General features: G+C 42.3%; 1 protein-coding gene across 1 annotated transcript in view; it reads right to left on the reverse strand.

Moving 5' to 3' along the window:
* Positions 1-17,007, reverse strand: part of ophn1 (oligophrenin 1) — a 203,321-nt gene extending 186,314 nt beyond the window's left edge. The window contains exon 1 of the mRNA XM_078547587.1: positions 16,489-17,007. Within this exon, the coding sequence (XP_078403713.1) occupies positions 16,489-16,642 (154 nt within the window). The 5' untranslated portion in view covers positions 16,643-17,007. The remainder of the gene's footprint in view (positions 1-16,488) is intronic.
* Between the last annotated feature and the right edge of the window lie 2,289 nt (positions 17,008-19,296).

Below are 19,296 nucleotides of genomic sequence, written 5' to 3' on the forward strand. Positions count from 1 at the left end.
TCACCAAGCCATCTGACTGCAATATCACAGTCAATTCTGATTCTGTCCACACCAACATCCATTCACACATATGCACATTCTAATGAGGATCACTGGATAGTGATCAAGTGACCCCTGCTGGAAGTGCACGTGTTTGACTACAATGCAAGGTTCCAGAGCAAACAAACAAACAAACAAACATTCCTTCAGGAGAAATACATGGGATCTCCCTAGCTGACTAACAGCAGATCAAGGATCATTCCTGAGATCTTCTGGTGTGTATGCCTGAGCTACTTGCAAGTCAGTTGTTTCTTTACTCTGCTGAACAAGCAAAAACACATGTGATTGTCACATTTAGATTTGGTTAACTTGGTTTGAGGGATTTCAACCAGTATTTTAGCCAACTAGCTCAGCAATATTAACAGGAAACTTAAATTTTGCAAAGCAGCCAAAACTTGCCTACAATGAGTCCTGTTAATTTGTTCTCCAAGCTCCCATGCATTCTGCGGGTTAATACAAAGAGCTCCAGCAATCTTTTGTAGCTCCCAAATTGATTCTATTGCATTGCTTCAACTTTCATTTTTGAAAATAAATTAAACTCACTGCATTTTATGAGACCAGTCATTTATTGCTTTGGAGGAAACCAGACGCCACCTATTATCTGTTAGAAAAAAACTCGGACTAATACTTTCCCTCAAGGCCGAGAGGAGTTCTAACACCACCACTTGCAGAGGGCAAACATTGTACCCAGGATCCTCAGAGCTGTCCTGCTCATTTCTACATCAAGCAACTAAGTTAGCAAAATGTTTTGCTTTTTTTTTTCCATATAGTTCACCCTCCGTAAATTGGAAGCTTTTTATAACCTTAGATTATGGAAGATTGATCACTCCAGTCTCGGATCTGTACGCTACTCTCATTGTCATACTCTTGAATTGTGCAATATGTCATCTCCGTAAAGCTGCAAAACTTTATTTCCTAACTCCCAACTGTCAATGAGTGAAATCCCAGGAGAGCTGCCTTCGAATTCAGATTAAGCAGAGCCTCGTGAAAACCAAGGAGGCCCAATTTGCCACATGAACACGTTTCTATGTAATTCGATATGCCAACAAAACACTAACACTTACTGGATTACCTGGTTTTTCAGATTCAAATACCGAATAAAAATAAACACAGCAAAAGAGAGAGTGAAAAAAATATCTTGATTCCATTTGTTCATATGTGGTTTACATTGTGCTGCCCTTGCAAAGGCCATGGGTTGACCTTGAGAAAGGCCAGGATTTAGCAAAGAAAAAAACTCCGTAATCCTTTTCTGCTAGGTGCACTGTTTTCAGGAGTGCACGATACATTCTGCCTTTTCAGTGTTTTCGTACTGCACTGTGAAACCCTGGAGTATTTGTACAGCCTTCACAGTCTCGACCAGGGAAACAGGTGGGCCAGTGTTCATTGCAATCCTCAGGGTCATTGGCCTTCCCGGCTGAAGAATATACTGCATCTACAACGGCATCGTCTGTCAGTTCTGTCAGGCAGTGTACAGCACCATCCATCTCCGTGTAACTTGAATCTCTCTGCCAAAATCGCCATACTGGCCTCCCGCTGGTGAACGAAATGTCCCTCGTCATCGGATTGACCCTAATCGGATTCACCCTGCTCCACCTCGCTCTCATCGTTTCATGCAGCTGTAACCTATTTAAAGCCAACATGGTTGAAGCTGTACGCAGTTGTGACTTCCTTCACCATCTTCCATGCCTTTTTTTCAACATGGCCTCTAGTGCAGTGTGATTGTGGTTCTGCTTCTTATCGACGGCCTCCATTAGCTGATAAGAGATCAGCTGCTGTCAGTAGTGGCTTTTCAAGTTCCTAATCACCCACTGATTCATTGGCTGGAGCTTGCTGATGGTGCGGGAGGCAAGTAAATTAATTAGCTTGATGCTCTTGAGGCCAGCAATGTTGGGGTGCGGGAGGCAGTTGTCTGCAATGATATAATCTTCCTTTTCTTTCACTGATACATTCTGCCCATCTTCCTGATCCGTGGCCTCAAAAAAAAATGCTGGAGGTCATCCAGATGGTTTTATTTGCCTCATTTTATGTGGGCAGTGTCTGGAATTTCACAAAGCACCATGGCTTCTTGGACCTACCTATCATGAGAAGTGGCACCTTTTCAGTGCCATCCATGTTGGTGCAGACCATAGCAGTGACATGTTCCTTGCTCTACGTTCCACCATTTTGTGTTCCCCTTAAACATCAAAGAGCGGTGTGGCAAAAGATGGCAAAACAGTCCGGTTTCATCCACTTTAAAAATGTCTCTGAGCATACTCATTAAAGACGTGGCCGAGGCCATTTTGAAACCCATCATCTGTCATTGCTGCCGTAACCGCTGCACCCTCACCATTTGCCATGCAGGAAGACTATTCGGGATCTGGTCTTGAACCGGTCTAGTCATCCGTCGCTGCAGGTGAACTCCATGTGACCCAGCTTCTTCACCACGGCGACTCCCCTTTCCTGCAGGATTGGACCAGAGATGGGAACAGTCTCTGCTCGGGTTTCCTTGAACCACGACAGCAGAGCTTCTTCAACATTGGGATAGGCAGCTGTGCTCATCCCTCTTTCTTGCTGCAGAGGATGCCTGTTTGTTGAACTGTTTCCAAGATGTTCTCCTCGGCTTTCATAATGGCGAACAAACTCAATGATGGAGTCTCCCACGATGTCCACTTTCTGCTTCTCGCCACTGTTTTCAGCTTGTTGTATCAACTTCACCCTCTCTCTGATCAACAACACTTAACTTTCTCACTGGATACACCATACTTTGCAAGACATTTCAGGGAAAAGTCAATTAAGTTCAACCACTCTGCTTTGATTGGTCAGCACGGTCAAATGACCCCCAATTCCGACATTATTTCTCTCGCTAGCACCGAACAAAAGCTCGGCTAGCCCGGATCAATCATTGCAGAATTTCGGCTAATCACAGGCATTGTGTTAAGAAATAAAAATAGCTGAAGTAAGTTACATTGGTATTTCTGGGTGTTAGGAATGAGTTTCAGCTTTAATGTTTAAGTTTGATTTGTATTTTTGGATCTGTGTGTTAAGAAAAGGTCAAGTTGAGTTTTAGTTTCAACTTTAAAAGGTGCCTGCATTTCTAATGAGTTTTATAACTCCTAAAGGATAAGTTAAACAAAGAGTAGAAAAAAAAACTGTGCTGTTGCCCAGCGACAGGGGTCCAGAGAGGCAGCATCCACCCACACACAGAAAAACTAAAGAAAGAGCAGTTTTTGAGTTCAGTTTAAAGACAACATCCAAACAGAAACAACCTAGAAGGGGCAGGTAGCCAGTTCCAAGCTAAAGTTGGTTGAAAGCATCTCCCACAGAGACACTGGAGTGAAATGGACAGAAAGCAAGTCCCAAGCTAAAGGAAGTCCCCAGAAATCCAGCAGGGTGGACAGGACAAAGTCCCAAGAAGACCTTCTAGTCAAAGGAAGGGCGGGAACCTGGAAAAGGTCCTGTTCTGTGGAAGTAATAGTAAAGGGCAGAGAGAAAGGCTCCAAGCTGAAAAAGATAACAGCTTGTGAAAAGTCAGAAGGTCCAAAGAGACAACTGAAGGTCTGTAACTCTTTGCTCTGGGCATGTAAAGCAGTGGTGCACTGTTGACGGCTGAGTCAGTGAGAGACAGTGCATGGAGGAAAGCTTAAATGCATGTGGTGACCCAGGGGAAAGGAACATCAGAAGGAGAGTTTGCAACCCTGGAGGTGAACCCTTGCGGAGGGCGTCTGAGAGAAAAAGTGTTGATTTGGGAGAAGATTCCAAGGCGAGTTTTTGGAGAGTGGAGATTGGAAACCCTCATGTGAAAGACGGTATTCAGTAAGGCCTGTTGGCTCATAGTGTGACATGTGTTTGGGGGGAGTTGAGGAGAGATCCATAGCATCTGTTTGAGGTGGCATCTGTCACTTGGTTTCAGAGTGTAGTGTGTCTCACCACAGGTTGCCTATTGGTTTACATGGACTGTGGACATGAGAGTATAAGATAGCTTTTGGCAACTTGTGTCATCCATACAAATCTGTATATATCTGTAAAGGTATAGTTGTGGGTGAAGGAGTATAGTAACATTGTTCATCTTTTCTGGTTTAATATGTGTTTTATTCTTTTATTAAAAGTTCATCAGCTGACTTCTGTGACTGTATTCAGTAGATACTCTCCATATATCTAAACAAACAAATAAAATTTAGGATCTATCAAGCCGGGTTCCACCTTGGGATCAGGTTTGTCCAGTAGTAACGTCAGCTGGGATCATAACAATTGTTCTATAGCTTTTGCTATCCTGTAGGCAGCAAAGGTTGATAACTTCAACACAAGCAAAATTTGTCACCTGAGTTTGACTCATTGAGATTCCACGGTGACATTTACAACACAATCTAATTCTCCTTACAGTCACACGAAAATTACTCTGGGGGCAAACTCATGGTTGTACAATAAAGAGTTCAAACTCACCATGGCAAGTTGTGGAATTGAACTCAATAAATGTGGTCACATGTGAGCTGGTACAAAGAGGAGGTGAAAAAAAAACTTATTCACATAGCGAGTAGTTAGGGTTTGGAATGCACTGCCTGAAAGTGTGGTGGAGGCAGGTTCAATTGAAGCATTCAAGAGGGCATTGGATGATTACTTAAATAGAAACAATGTGCAGGGTCAAGGGGAAAAGGCAGGAGATTGGCACTCAGTTAAAATGCTCAGAGAGCCTGTGCAAACATGATGGGCCAAATGGCTTCCTTCTACACCGTAACGATTCTGTGATTCTGTATCTGAATGATGACCATGATTGTTGTTGGATCGTCATAAAAATTCCAAGCAGGTCACTAATATCCTCCAAGGAAGGAAACATGCCACCCTTACTCTGCCAAGCCTACACGGGATTACAGCCTCATACTACTTAGTTGACTCTTAATGCTTTCTTAAATAACCCAGCAAGCCACTCAGCTGTACCTGCAATCAATTAAGGATGAACAAGTTTTATTTTTATTTATGCTTTCATGGCATGTGGGCACAGCCAGCATTTGTTGCCCATCCCTAATTTCCCTTGAACTGAGTGGCTTGCCACATCATTTCAGAGCGCAATTAAGAGTCAACCACATTGCTGTGGGTCTGGAGTCACATGTAGGCCAGAGCAGGTAAGGATGGCAGATTTCCTTCCCTAAAGGACATTGGTGAACCAGATGAGTTTTTAAACGACAAATCAACAATGGTTGTCACGATCACCATTACTGAGATTAGTTTTTCAATTCCAGATTATTACTTGAATTTAGATTCCATCAGCAGCCTGAGAGCAGCTTTTTTAAAAAAAAAAGTCAAAGTTCACAGCTGGAAACCGGTGAGCGACATCAACTTCACCTATCCCGTTTCCAATGATGAATTGGAAATACTGGCACGTACCAGAATAAAGGATTTCCAACTGCCTAGAGAGATGGTGGCAGTGGATAGACAATGTTTAGTGCAATGTGATCACCATTCTTGATGCTCAAAACTGTCAATCATTTCAACATTGAAATCTATTTTATGAAGCCTTAGGCAAAAACCAGAGAGCGGGGTACACCCAAGATTCTGGGTAAAACAAAGGAGGAAATTAAGGTACTAGAAATTATACTTGAGGGGTCTGGAGTATGGACATGTGTCAGGGGACTGGCCCAGTGGCCAAGAGGGAGTTTCAACTAGTCTGGGTAATTCCAGACCAATGGCAAGGAAATTTTTAAACTATATGCTCTACTTGGGCTAAGCTTAAGAATGAAATAACCATGTACATGAAGACAAAATAGTCAGAAGTAATTTACACAGAGTTCAAAGGATATTGCATGGGGATACAGACATGATCAGAGAGTGATAGAGTTGATACATTTTGATAAAATAACAGCAGTAGTTATACTCTCAATGAAAGTACAATTGGCACTGTGGAAGAGTTGAGGAATTTGAAAGTACATATTCACAGGATATTCAGTACAGCTCTGAGGTTGAGAAGGTCATTAGGAAAAAAATCAATAGAACTCTAGTATTTCCATCCACAGGATGTGTAGAACATAAAAGCTAAGAAGAAATAATGAGCCTATATAATATCTCAAATTATTGAACAATTACAATGAAATACTGGAAAATTTGGAACTTCCATTAGAGCAATGAGGTTCAATGACAACATGATAGAAGTGTTCAAAATAATGAAAGAATTGGGCATGAGTCGATGAAAGCAGTGGTCGAAAGATCTAAAATGAGGGATACATAATTAAACCGAAGAAATCTGGAACAGAAAGCTTAGAGATTGGGACTTCACTCCCAGGGCTTATAGTTGAGACAGAAACAAACAATCACCATTCAAGATTGGATTGGATAGCTGGAAGGAGGAAAATAGGGTACAAAACAACACAGAAAGAAGGTTGGCAAATGTGATTAGGACTATTTGCTCAGAAAGGGTATATAAATACAGATATGGACTGGTTGGGCAAATGGCTTACTGTTGTGTTGCAACTTCTATGTATATCTATATCACCAATATCTGTGCAATTTGCCTAAAACAAGTTTATAATCTGGCAGTTTTTATTGATTTGGACCTCATTTCATTATCGAATACATTACATAATCCAGAAAGCTGGTATTCTAAGTGAGCAGATTTGATTCTCTGAATGAATCAACCATGACGTTAGTTCCTATTATTCAACCTTAACTCTCCTGACAGAAAGATTACAGCAAGTTCCTCATTACAAAGTCTCAAGATAGCTCTATTGTTGAACTGAACATTTTTCTGCACACTAGGCCAATTGTGTTTCGGTTCACAGGCCACACGACTGCCGAGACTGTCTAATATAATGGTTGCCCTGGGTTCCAGAAACAAGTCCTGGGAATGCAGAAGTCTGCTCTTATCACGGCCCACTCCCATCTTTTCTAGGATCATTGTGCCTCTAATCGCTGGGACAGAACATCTTTGTAGACAGCTTCTGTGGGAGGTTTGGGGCATGCGCAAAGGTCACCAAGCTTGTCAAATTCTATAAAAAGGGACATTGTCCTTTTGGAAAACCACTTGGCAAAACATTTTAAGGAGTGGGACAGAGAAGACCCAGGGCATTAGATGGCATTTCAGTTATGACATCATGCATGCAAGTGACAGAGCGATATGGTGTGTTTTGACACAAATTCTATCATTATTTTTAATTTCTTTTCCACTTCCCAACAGGTGATATCAGTAGGAGTCATGTGTGGAAGCTGAAATTAGTTTGCTCCCCTCCCTAACCCATTGGTGATGTCATTTATAACAATCCTACCAGTTACCATCTGAGATGGCCTTCCTCATCTGTGTAGGCTATATGCTACACCAGGTAATGCATTTAACCAAGGACACTGGTGTGCTCAACATTTGATTTTAACAAGCATTGACCATAATACTAACTGTAACCTGGTAGAGAACCTATTTAATCAGCTAGGCTATGCTAAAACAGGTCAGCTAATGATAGAGCTACAGATAAATTATTTTCTATGGCAAGAGGTCACTCTGCCCAGGCACATCCTTTGCAACATTTGGATCTCAACTATAAAAGTTTATTTCTTCTCCCCAGGAAACTGAATTAAAATATATTGCTCACTTTGAAGAATTTCTGCTCCATTAGAACCAAAGCAAGTATTCATAAAAGTGGATCAAACTGCGTATAATTTCTTTAGGAAAGTGTGTTTGACCATTTGTAAGCTCTGCATGCCAAAACAGGTTGTGCTGTCTTGGAAACGAAGTGTATAAGCCAAAGTCTATAGGATCAATGTTGTAGCATCCATCATAGCAGCATTTTTGTAATGTTTGGAACTGCTTGTTCCATTTCATATCAATAGCTTCCATTTGGTCCCCTGGTTTCTGCACTACTTTTGTTTATGGAGTGGAAAGTGGAAATTACCTTTAATTTATCCATTTTAGACTAAAAACTATTGTTTTACCAATATTTGAGACAAACGCAACAAATGTGTGTTCAATAGCTCAATAACGTGCGATAGATCAAACAACAGCAGTGCTGTATGTTACTTTTTTTCCATCTAAAGATTTGGTCACAGATTGTCTGGCCTTTCAGCTTAAACCACTAGTATCACTTGATGCAATGTCCCTTTAATATCTAGCTAATCTAGTCTAGAAGTAATCTACAACAAGGAATCTTAAACGAAGCTAAAACTATATTAGAGTAGCAGCTCTGGCATTCTACCTGGTTATTATTCCTCCTCTATATACTCATATTTTACAGCAATATACTCATATTTTACAGCCAATCTATAAATGCATACACCACTCTTCCATACGTAAACCATACATGAAGAGGTGATATATGCAGCAGATTTTATGTTGTATCTATGTGCAAGAAAATTTGAACCCAAGATTTGTCCCAAACCCAAGTGAACAAGTGACTTATGGAAGAGTTATAAGCATGCTTCTCCTCCATTCAACAGCCAGTCAAGTATTCTCCAAATGAAATATACTGACTGTAAATGTTCTTCTGGAAGTTAGTAATGATGAACTGCGCTCAGAGCCTATTAGTAGAGGAGAATAAATAGATGCTGAAATCACAAGAGTAATTTTTCTGTGAGAAAGGCCTGTGCAGGCTTCAAAATTAAGATACTCAAAATATTCCACTCCCTTAAGAATAGAAAAGCAGATTTTTTTTTAAAAAAAGGTGTGAAACTTCTAAGTGTTGATTTTCAAAGAGACTTGAGTGTACTCATACAAGGAATGCAGAAAAGTTAGCATACAAGTACAGTAAGTAATTAGGAAGGCAAATGGCATGTTGGCTTTTATTGCAAAGGGATTAAAGTACAGGAATAAAGAAGCCCTGCTACAATTGTACAAGGTTTTGATAAGACCACATCTGGAATACAGTGCACAATTCTGGTCCCCACATTTAATAAAGGATATACTTGCATTGGAGGCAGTACAGCAAAGGTTCACTAAATTCATCACTGGGATGAGGGCATTGTCCTATAATGAGAGGCTGAGTAAATTAGGCCAATATTCTCTGGAGTTTAGAAGAATGAGAGGCAATCTCAGTGAAACATAAGATTCTGAAGGGGCTTGATAGAGTGAACACAGATTGTTTCTGCTGGTCGGGGAATCTAAAACAGAGGGGCACAGTCTCTGGATAAGGGGTTGATCATTTAGGACTGAGATGAAGTAGTGTTGTACGTCACAAAAAGGGTTGTGAACCTTTGGAATTCTCTACTCTAGAGGATCAATTCTCCATCATTGAATACATTTAAGTGTAGGATAGACAGATTTCTGGTCATTCAAGGAATCAAGGGATATGGGGAGTGGGCAGGAAGGTGCTGTTAAAACTCAAGATCAGCCATGATAATATTGAATGGCAGAGCAGGCTCAATGTCTACTCATGGTCTATTCCTGTTCCTTGTTTATGTTGTGTTCTGTAAACAAATGAAGCTCTTTAAATGCCTCTGATGTTTGGCATCATCATTAGAAAGCATTGTGGGCTAGCAGCTCAGCACATTAACTTCACCGCCACTGATGGAACAGCTCTCCAGAGTCACAGGACAAGAACATCTGTTACACTACAAGAACAAGATTACACTAATGAGTCATCCTTTTGCAGGGACTGGTCAGACCAATCAATCTTCGAAAGTAAAAACAGCAAGTACAGGGGACATTTTGCTCTTGAGGTTGAGGGGCAGATGAATTGTTGGGTCTATAGGGAGCTTTGTTCCACAAGCCTGTAAAGGAAGGAAGGAAAAATAGATAGAGGAGAGAATCATACTCTGTCTTCAAGAAGTTCCAAAGTGCAGCAGCCAATTTGTGTACAAGATTCTGCAAACAACAAATGACTACTGGCCAAATTATCTATTTTTGACAGCTTTTAGTTGTTGGATGACTTTGGCCAAGAATACTTCCTTTTCGAACAGTGCCATGAGATCTCTTACATCCAGCTGAACAGCAAAACAGGGCCTCAGCTCATGAGTCATTCCAGAAACATCACACGTAACAGTGCAGTGCTGACTGAGTACTGCACTAAATTGTTAATCTGGATTGCATGCTCAGTGCGGCTTGAACCTGCTGATCATGTGCCAGCAATTTAAGCGAGTTGACACTTACATCCCTTTCTAAAGCCATTGGGGAAATTTTAAATGCAACAATCATGTTGGTTGCACATCCCCTCAAGGGGCAGTTTCCAGATTGCTACAAAGTTGGAGATGCCATCTTTCAGATGAGGCGTGAAAGCAAAATCCTATCCATCTGTCTACTTGGGTGTAAGGAGATGGCTCTGACAATGTCAATTCTTTCATGGAATTCTTGGCAAGTTTTATGAAAATATGCTGTTTTTGAAATTAAACAGAAGCTGCTTCACCCTATTTTCCAGACCAAAAAAGTACAATGTGTTAGGAACTAGAAATAGTTTAAGTAAGTTATCTTTGTATTTATAGGGGTTAGGAATGAGTTTCAGCTTTAAGTTTAAGTTTGATTCGTGTTTCTGCATTGGTGAGTTAAGAAAGGGGGGAACTTGAGTTTTAGTTTCACTTTAAAAGATGTCTGCATTCTAATGATGCCTTATCACTCTTGGAGGGGAGTTAAGACACACAAGGCAGAAAAAACTGAGCTGTTACTTAACAACATGAGGCCCACACAGAGAGACAGAAAAATTAAAGTACTCAAAAAGCACAGAAAAAGCAGTTTCAGTTCAGTTGAAAGGAGTTGCCAGCAGAATCAGCATAGGAGAGAGACAGATAGCAAGTCCCAAACTAAAGTTGAAGCCAGGTGCCAGGAGAAGCTGGACACAGGAGAGGGAAGTGCAGGAAGCAGGTTCCAAAAACTAAAGAAAGAAGTCCCTAAAACCAGGGAGTGGAACAGGAAAACTCCCAAGAAGACAGTTAAGTCAAAGGACAGGGACAGGAATCTGGAACAAGATCCTGTTCAGTGGAAATAAAAGTAAGGAGCAGAGAGGAAGGCGCCAAGCTTAAAGGTAGAAAACTGCAGCAAGCAGACAAAACAAAATAGGCTTGCGGGAAGCCAGAAGATCCAAGGAGACAGCCGGAGGTCTGTAAATCTTTACTATGGGCATTTGAAGCAGTGCTGTTCTGTTGGCATGGCTAAGCATTTGAGAGAGAATGCGTGGAAGGCAAAGCTTGAATGTACGTGGCGATCCAGGAGAGAGGAACATCAGAAGGAGGAGAGTTCAAAGCCCTGGAGGTGGACCCTTGTGGAAGGCACCTGAAAGAAAGCGTCGTCTGGGAGAAGATTCCAAAGAGAGTTCTTCGAGAGTAGGGATTGGAAACCCTCATGTGAAAGATGAAGTTCAGTGAGACCACAGAATCACAGTGCAGAAGAGGCCCTTCAGCCCATCAAGTCTGCACCGACACGTGAGAAACACCTGACCTACCTACCTAATCCTATTTACCAGCACTTGGCTCATAGCCTTGAATGTTATGATGTGCCAAGTTCTCATCCAGGTACTTTTTAAAAGGATGTGAGGCAACCCGCCTCCACCACCCTCCCAGGCAATGCATTCCAGACCATCACCACCCTCTGGGTAAAAAAGTTTTTCCTCACATCCCCCCTAAACCTCCTGCCCCTCACCTTGAACTTATGCTCCCTTGCGAATGACCCTTCAACGAAGGGGAACAGCTGCTTCCTATCCACCCTGTCCATGCCCCTCATACCAGTTGGCTCATGGTGTGACAAGCATCATGGGGGGAGTTGATGAGGGGTCCATGGCATCTGTTTGGGGTAGCATCTGTCACTTTGGTTTCAGAGTGTGGTGTGCCCGACCACAAGTCTCCTATTGGTTTACATGAGCTATGTACTTACTGTGAACATGAGAGTATAAGATAGCATTTATGTTATCCTTACGAATCTGTATGTATCTGGAAAGGTATAGTTGTGGGTGAAGGAGTATTGTTAGATAGTTCATCTTTTCTTGTTTAATAAATGTTTTATATTTTTGTTAAAAGTTCATCAGCTGACTCCCATGATTCTGTTCAGTAGCCACCCTCCACGTTTCTAAACAAAAAATAGAAATTAGGGTTTATCAAGCTGGGTTCCACCCTGGGATCTGACTTGTGCGTGCGTGGGTGCGTGTGTATATGTATGTGTGTAAGAGGGGAGGAGGGGAGAGGTGCTCACAAAATAATATTCCCCATAAAAGGTTATCTGCCTGGTGCATGCACTGATTGAGCCCTGTTGTATGTGCCAGTTACTCAACTTCAAAAAGGACTCTAAGTGACTTCTTGTCATCTGAGATGTTGTGGTTAAAAAGATGGTAAAATGTTATAACCCACTTGTTCAACCAGGTGCCCAAAGTCAAAAGAGAAATTGACGTTTTAATCTAGTTGACTGGGGGAAGCCAAATAAATAACAACTTGTATTTATTTGGCACCTTTAACATCATAAATCATACCAAGAACTTCACAAGAGCATAAGAAAACAAAATTTGACACTGAACTAAAAAGGGCAATATGAGGGCAGATGCCAACAGCTTGGTTAAAGAGATAGGTTTTAAAGAGGAAAAAGAGGTGGAGAGACTTATGGAGAGAGCTCCAGAGCTTAGGGCCTAAGGCAGCTGATGACACAGCCATTAAAATTAAAATTGGAAATGCTCAAGAGGTTAGAATTATATGAACACCGATATCTGACTTGTGGTGGTGATGGAGATTGCACAGGGATAAGGAGGAGGAGATAGGGAGGGATTAGGTCATGGAGGGATTTGAAAACAAGGATGAGAATTTGTAAAATCAAGGCATTGCTTAACAAAGAGCCAACTAGGTCAACGAGCACAGGGGTGATGGGTGAATGGGTCTTAGTGTGCATATGGACAAGGGCAACAGAGTTTGGATGACCTCAAGTTTACAAATGATAGAACGTGGGAGAACGATCAGGGGTGTGTTGAAGTATCAAATCTAGACATAATAAAGGCATAGATTAGGGTTTCTGCTGCAGATGAGTTGAGGCAGGGCCAGAGTCAGGCCATGTTACAGAAGTGGAAATAGGCTGCCCTAGGGATGGCACAAATTTGTGGTTGGAAGCTCATCTTGGGGTCAAACCTGACACCAATGTTGTGAGCAGTCTGATATAACCTTACAGTCGTCAGGAGAGCGATGGAGTCAGTAGCTAGGGAATGGAATTTGTAGCAGGAACCAAGGACAATGGCTTCTTTTTACCCAATAGTGAATTTGTTTAAGTTAAACCAGATTACTTTACCCCAACAGTACCTGCACTCCGATAAAGTTCATTCAACTGTAATACATTAAATGTTAGAAGATTATTTGACTATGGTGACTGGCGAAGGAGAAGGGTAGAAAACACCCCCAAGCCCAAACTCGTCTTTGCCAGACAGGAAAGAAAGATGATGAGGTAAGATGAACCAGCAACATGGAATATTTATTTTTATAAAACGGTTCCTTAAATACTTCAAGCTTCCATAATTGCTAATGGATTTGAACCCTCGCTGGGCAGGCCCCACAAACTCCTCCCAAGTATCATACGACAAAACGTGTCATTACATTAGCATTCTGGGGTCAGCAGGCTGTGGTAAGGAACATATGCTGATCCCAAGAGCTGGAGATAAGGAACTTCATCAGAAGGCACCAAACCCAAGACATATAAACAGATGAGAGAGGTGAGCTGGAGAGCAGGAGTCAGAGACGAACACAAACAGACATTCAAGCAGGAGGCAAAATACTAGAGACAGGACGTAACTTCTGCAGAAAATGCAGCTGAAATTTGAATCAGCTGCTTGCTGCTGCTTAAAGTTGCTTTTAAAAAAAATAAAAGCTGCAAGTATAAGGCACATGGGCTGTTGCATGTCATATCTACATTAACACTGCAGTGTATCTCCATCCATATTGCTTTAAATACCTTCTAAACATCAAGATTGTTCCGTGTAACAGCATTATAAATATATCTCAGAATATTTACAGTGCAGGGGGCCATTCAGCCCATCGAATCTGCACTGGCTTTCTGAAAGAGCATTCTACCTAGTCCCACTCCCCTGTCTTATCCCCGTAACCTTGCACTTTCTCTCTTTTCAGGTAGCAATCCAATTCCCTTTTGAGTACATCGATCGAACCTGCCTTCACCACCCTCTCAGGAAATTAGTTCTAGGCTCCAACCACCCTCTGGGTGAATTTTTTTTCCTCTCACAATACTATTACTCCTTTTCATTTGAATCTGTGCCCTCTAGTTCTTGATGCTCTCTTGAGTGGGAACAGTTTCTCACTATTTACCCTATCCATACCCCATCTTGAATACCTCTATCAAGTCTCCTCTCAGCCTTCTTTTCTGCAAGGAAATGTCCCAACCTCTCCTCATAGCTACAGTTCTTTATCCCAGAATCATTCTTGTAAATCTCATCTGTACCCTCTCCAATACCTTCACATCCTTCCTCAAGTATGGTGCCAGGGCTGGACACAGTGCTCCAGATGTGGTCTAACTAGTGTCTTATACAAATTCAACATGACCTCCTTATTTCTGTACTCAATGCCCCTATTAATAAAGCCCAAGATGCTATATGCTTTATTACCTGCTCTCTCAACATGCCCTGCCATCTTCTATGACTTAATATTTACACCAAGGTCCGTCCCCCTGTTCCTGCACCTCCTTTAGAGTTTCTCCCATTATTTTATACTGTCTCTCCATATTCTTCCTGCCAAAATGAATCACCTTACACTTCTCTGCATTGAATTTCATCTGACACTGGTCTGCCCAATCTACCAACACATCCATGTCCTTTTGAAGTTCAAGACTATCCCGATCACAGTTGACAATGTTTCCAATCTTTGCATCATCTGCAAATTTTGAAATCATGCCCTGAACACCATAGTCACAGTCATTAATATATATCGGGAAGAGCAAGGGTCCCAACACTGACCCCTGGGGAACTTCACTACAAACCTTCCTCCAATCTGAAAAATAGCTATTTATCATTACTCAGTTTCCTGTCACTCAACCAATTTCTTATCCAAGTGGCTACTTTCCCTTTTATTCCATGAGCTAGAATTTGAAGACTTTCTTTGGTTAATATTTCTAATAAAGCTCTAAGTATGTCTATTTATGATTTCACTAAGAATACTGATGAAAGGAAATAGAGTCATTTATGGCACAGAAGGAGGCCATTCAGCCCATCGTGTCTAAATTGGCTCTCCTTGGAGCAACCCAGTGAGTCCCATTCTCCCACCCAATCCCCACATCATGCAAGTTTATTTCCTTCGAGTCCTCATAAGATTTCCTTTTGAAATCTTTGATTTTCTCTGCTTCCACCACCCTTGTGGAGAGCGAGTTCCAGGTCATTAGCATTTGTTCCATAAAAACAAAAGGAGTTCTTCCTCAGATTACCCCTGTATCACTTGCCCAAAACCTTATATCTGTGTCTCTTAGTCTAACATAAGCTAATAAAACAGTTTTTCCTTGTCTACCCTATCCAAACCTGTCATAACTTGTACACCATGAATGTACCTACAACATGGGAGCTGACTTGTTCTGAGTGCGAAGTGATTTCTTACTGAATTCCTTTTTTTCTTGAAAGGGACTAATATTTATAATATTATAAAGCAGAATTGAAAGGCTGATTCCTCAAATTAATTCTCACAATTTGACAATCAGCAACATGATATCAATTTTAAAATTCTCATCCTCCTGTTGAAATCCCTCTATGGCCTCACCCCAATCTCAGTAACCTACATTCCACCACCCCCCCCTCCCCACCCCCAAAAGAAGGCTGAGCTACTCCAACTCTGGCCTCTCCTGTGCACGCACCCACTTAGCCCCGTCAATGTTGACCTTGCCTTCAGCTGTCCAAGTCAAGCTCTGGAATTCCCTCCTTACGTCTGGGGTATTTTACTACGGTAAAGGCGCTATATAAAAATGTTGTGATATAAATGCAAGTTGTTGTTGTCAAGCGGCTATAATCAAGGCATCTGGATTTAGGGGAGGAATTGGTCACAAGCTGTCCTTGAACATACCACAGGCTAGCTTTGCACTGTGATGCTATAGCGGCTGATCGGCCAGTTGGTTGAACGAACAGCTCTCATCAACAGGAACCTTTCGGTCCAAAACGTCAAGGTCTCTCTGCTCCATCCCATCTGCCCACTCTGTTGGCACCAATAGATGTGGCTTGCAGCAACAGAAAAAAAAACATATTTTGCTGAACACAGAACCCATTTAAAAAGGGCTGGTGTCACCATAGCCGCTCGCCAGCCCTGCTCTCTCACACACAAAATCAGCACAAAATGCCAAATGAAAACGAGCGCTTTCAGCAAGCATACACAACAGCGGATATTACATCTGCAACAACGAGGCTGCCGTGCAGGGTACAGTTCTACTCGAACAGGCTTCTCCAAATTTTCAAATTCAGCGACACTTTTAAAGCTTAGAAGCCCCGTTTCGCCCAGATAGATTTTGCCTGGTGCTTAACAAGCTTCGGTGCTGTCATTTCCTATGGTATTCCCCCCCCCCCTCCCCCCCTCTCCTCCTCCTCCCCCCGGTGTTTCAGGATGCCCCTGTCGTAAAACACTCACTTTTAATGGCATTGATGAGCGAGGTCCCGTCTTTGATTACTTCCTTGATGAATTTGTTGGTCCTCTCCAGCTCTTGCTCGTAAGACTTCAGCCGCTCCCTGAAATCCGGGCTGTCCAGAGAGCAATCGCTGAATTCCAACGGAGGGTGGCCCATGATGGATTCGCAAGCTTATCCCGACTTTTTCTTTTCCCCCCTCCTCTCCGCTAATCCTGGGTTTTTTACAGACGCCTCCCTTGTCCTGCCCACAGGTCTGACGCTCCGTCCTGTCTAATCCTGCAGTGATCAATTACAGCTCTATTTCTCCCTTGTCACACAGTGTCCCGCGGATCAGCTGTTCGCGGCTGAACGAACAATGGTTGTGGTTTCGGGTTGTTACTAAATGTTGCCAAATGTATCCTTTCTTTGAAACCCAAGGTTCCCTCTTCCTCTGGGCGCCTGCGCTACTAATGTAGCAGAATATTGCTACCCCTTATATTCCTCCCCTCTTACCACCACCACCACCCTCTTTTTCGCTATCTCAAACTGCAGGAGCTCATCGCTTGGTATATTAACGCGATCGCCCCGCCTCGGGGGCACCCTGCAGCCTTCAGCCCCCGTCACAGCAAGAGGGAGGAGCCGAGAAAGGAAAGGGCGGGGAGAGTGGCTGTTTTGACACATGCAAACACTGACTTGACAATGCTCATTCATCTCTGCAAGCGTTCTTAATTGGTTAGGATGGTAACCTAATTTAGCGTAACTTGGTCTGGAAATAAAACGCAAGTGAAGTGTAGATGCGAGGCCGCCTCGCGCTCAGATAAATTGGCCTTCTCAGTTTCGGCTTTATTCACTGTTGGGGGGGGGGGGGGGTCAAAAGATTGGGTAAACCAATGTGAGAGTCGTTCTTTAATTAAAAATTCAGAGCCAGTTAACAGTCATCTAGAATCAAGGACTGCTTAAGGTGAACGCCATTCTGAGTTCATAGCGAGGGGGAGTCTCCGCATCGTTTTGCTTAGTTTGAAGCTGTTGACATTTTAGGGTTTTGCCAGAATGCCTCTTTTGGCGAAGAATGATTGATGGGTTTCAATGTTTCTAAGGTTAAAATCATAAGGTTATTATATAAATATCACTGTCACCATTCTCTCCCATTTCACAGTACGTATGCACACAGATTCACCACATGCTGCCACCCCAACTCCAGGCAGGTCAAACCTTCCCAAATGTGCAATGCATAGCGTTGCTTCCGTCAAAGAAAGATCTGTCCAATTCTCCCCTTCGCTTTTAAATACAATGCTGGGGTACAGCTCCATAGGTTTCACCACCCCCTGGTACTTTGGCCAAATAACCATTCTTCCCGTTTATCATGTGATACCACCCTGGGTAACTGGGAATTTACCTAGCAATCTTTGTGCTAATCTCAGCACTCTTCCATTTTCGTTCCCCTCCATGGCGCTACAGCCAGCCCATTCTGCATTGTACATGTGACAACTGCACCTCGCTCCAGCCTCTTGGCTCACACCAAGCCCACCTCTAACTGCCACTGATCTCCTTATACTAGACCATATACCTCTCTCCGATCATAGTGCCTTGCAGGATTGTCCACCAGTAAGGCAACCCTGATCATTAGGTATATGACTGTGCAGACCCAGGAAAGTCTCTACAGACCCCCAGGGATCAATATACGTCAGTTTGAGAACCACTTACTCAGGGCATCAAAGCTGAGGCTCTTTTTTATTCTTTCACCAGGATGTTGGCATCACTGGCCAGACCAACATTTGTTATCTATCCCTAATTGTCCTCAAGAAGATGGTGAGCCACCTTCTTGAACCATGGCAGTCCATGTGGCGTAGGCACACCCACAGTACTGTTAGGGAAGGAATGCTAGGATTTTGACCCAGCAACAGTGAAGGAGCGGTGTTACAGTTCCAAGTCAGGATATAGCGTGATTTGGAGGGAAACTTGCAGGTGGTGATGTTCTCAAAAATCTGCTGCCCTTGTCCTTCTCGGTGGTAGAGGTCATGGGTTTGGATGGTGCTGTTGAAGGAGCCTTGGTGAGTTGCTGCAATTGTTGTTATTTGACATCCACACACATATACACTTTAGAGCAGAGTTAATTCATGGCAATCAGGAGTTGGAAGACTGCCTGATTTTTTTTTTCTTCCTAGCAGTTGGGAATAATTCTATTGCTCTACTTTCAGCTCAAGCTAGCTTCAGCTAATTTAAGACCAGCAATTGGACCAGAGGACTTTCTGGGCAACACATTCCATAATCCACCATGTACTTCATGTCTGAAGTTTTCAACTGTAAAGCCAAATCATCTATAATAACATCCTTGTGCTTTTAAAATTTTTACACAGTGCCATGCTGTAGATTCATTATAACAGGCAAAGGACACTGCCTGACCACACAGAATAAACATGACTAATTATAAAATAAGAACTTCACAAAAGGAAACTACTTGTCCATCATACATCTGTTATACCAGGGTTGTCCAACCTTTTCACATCAGGGACCACATTTCAATCTTTTTTCATTCAGGGGCCAATGAGAAAATTTCAGAAAAATAAGGTTTGGCACAATATTAAAAGAATTTCAAAAATAAATTTGAAGTATGAAGAAAAGAAACAACTTGCCGAGCAAAAAAAGTCAGAGCAATACATTGATAATTTTTTTAATGAGTAATAAATAAAAGTGACTATTAAAGTGTGTTTGTGTGTGTGTGTGCACGTGCGTGTCAGAGTCAGAGGTCTACAGCACAGAAAAAGGCCCTTCGGCCCATCAAGTCTGCGCCAGTCAAATAAGTACCTAACTATTCTAATCCCATTTTCCAG

The sequence above is a fragment of the Cetorhinus maximus genome, chromosome 8, assembly GCF_964194155.1.
Source record: "Cetorhinus maximus chromosome 8, sCetMax3.hap1.1, whole genome shotgun sequence".
NCBI classification, from domain to species: Eukaryota; Metazoa; Chordata; class Chondrichthyes; order Lamniformes; family Cetorhinidae; genus Cetorhinus; species Cetorhinus maximus.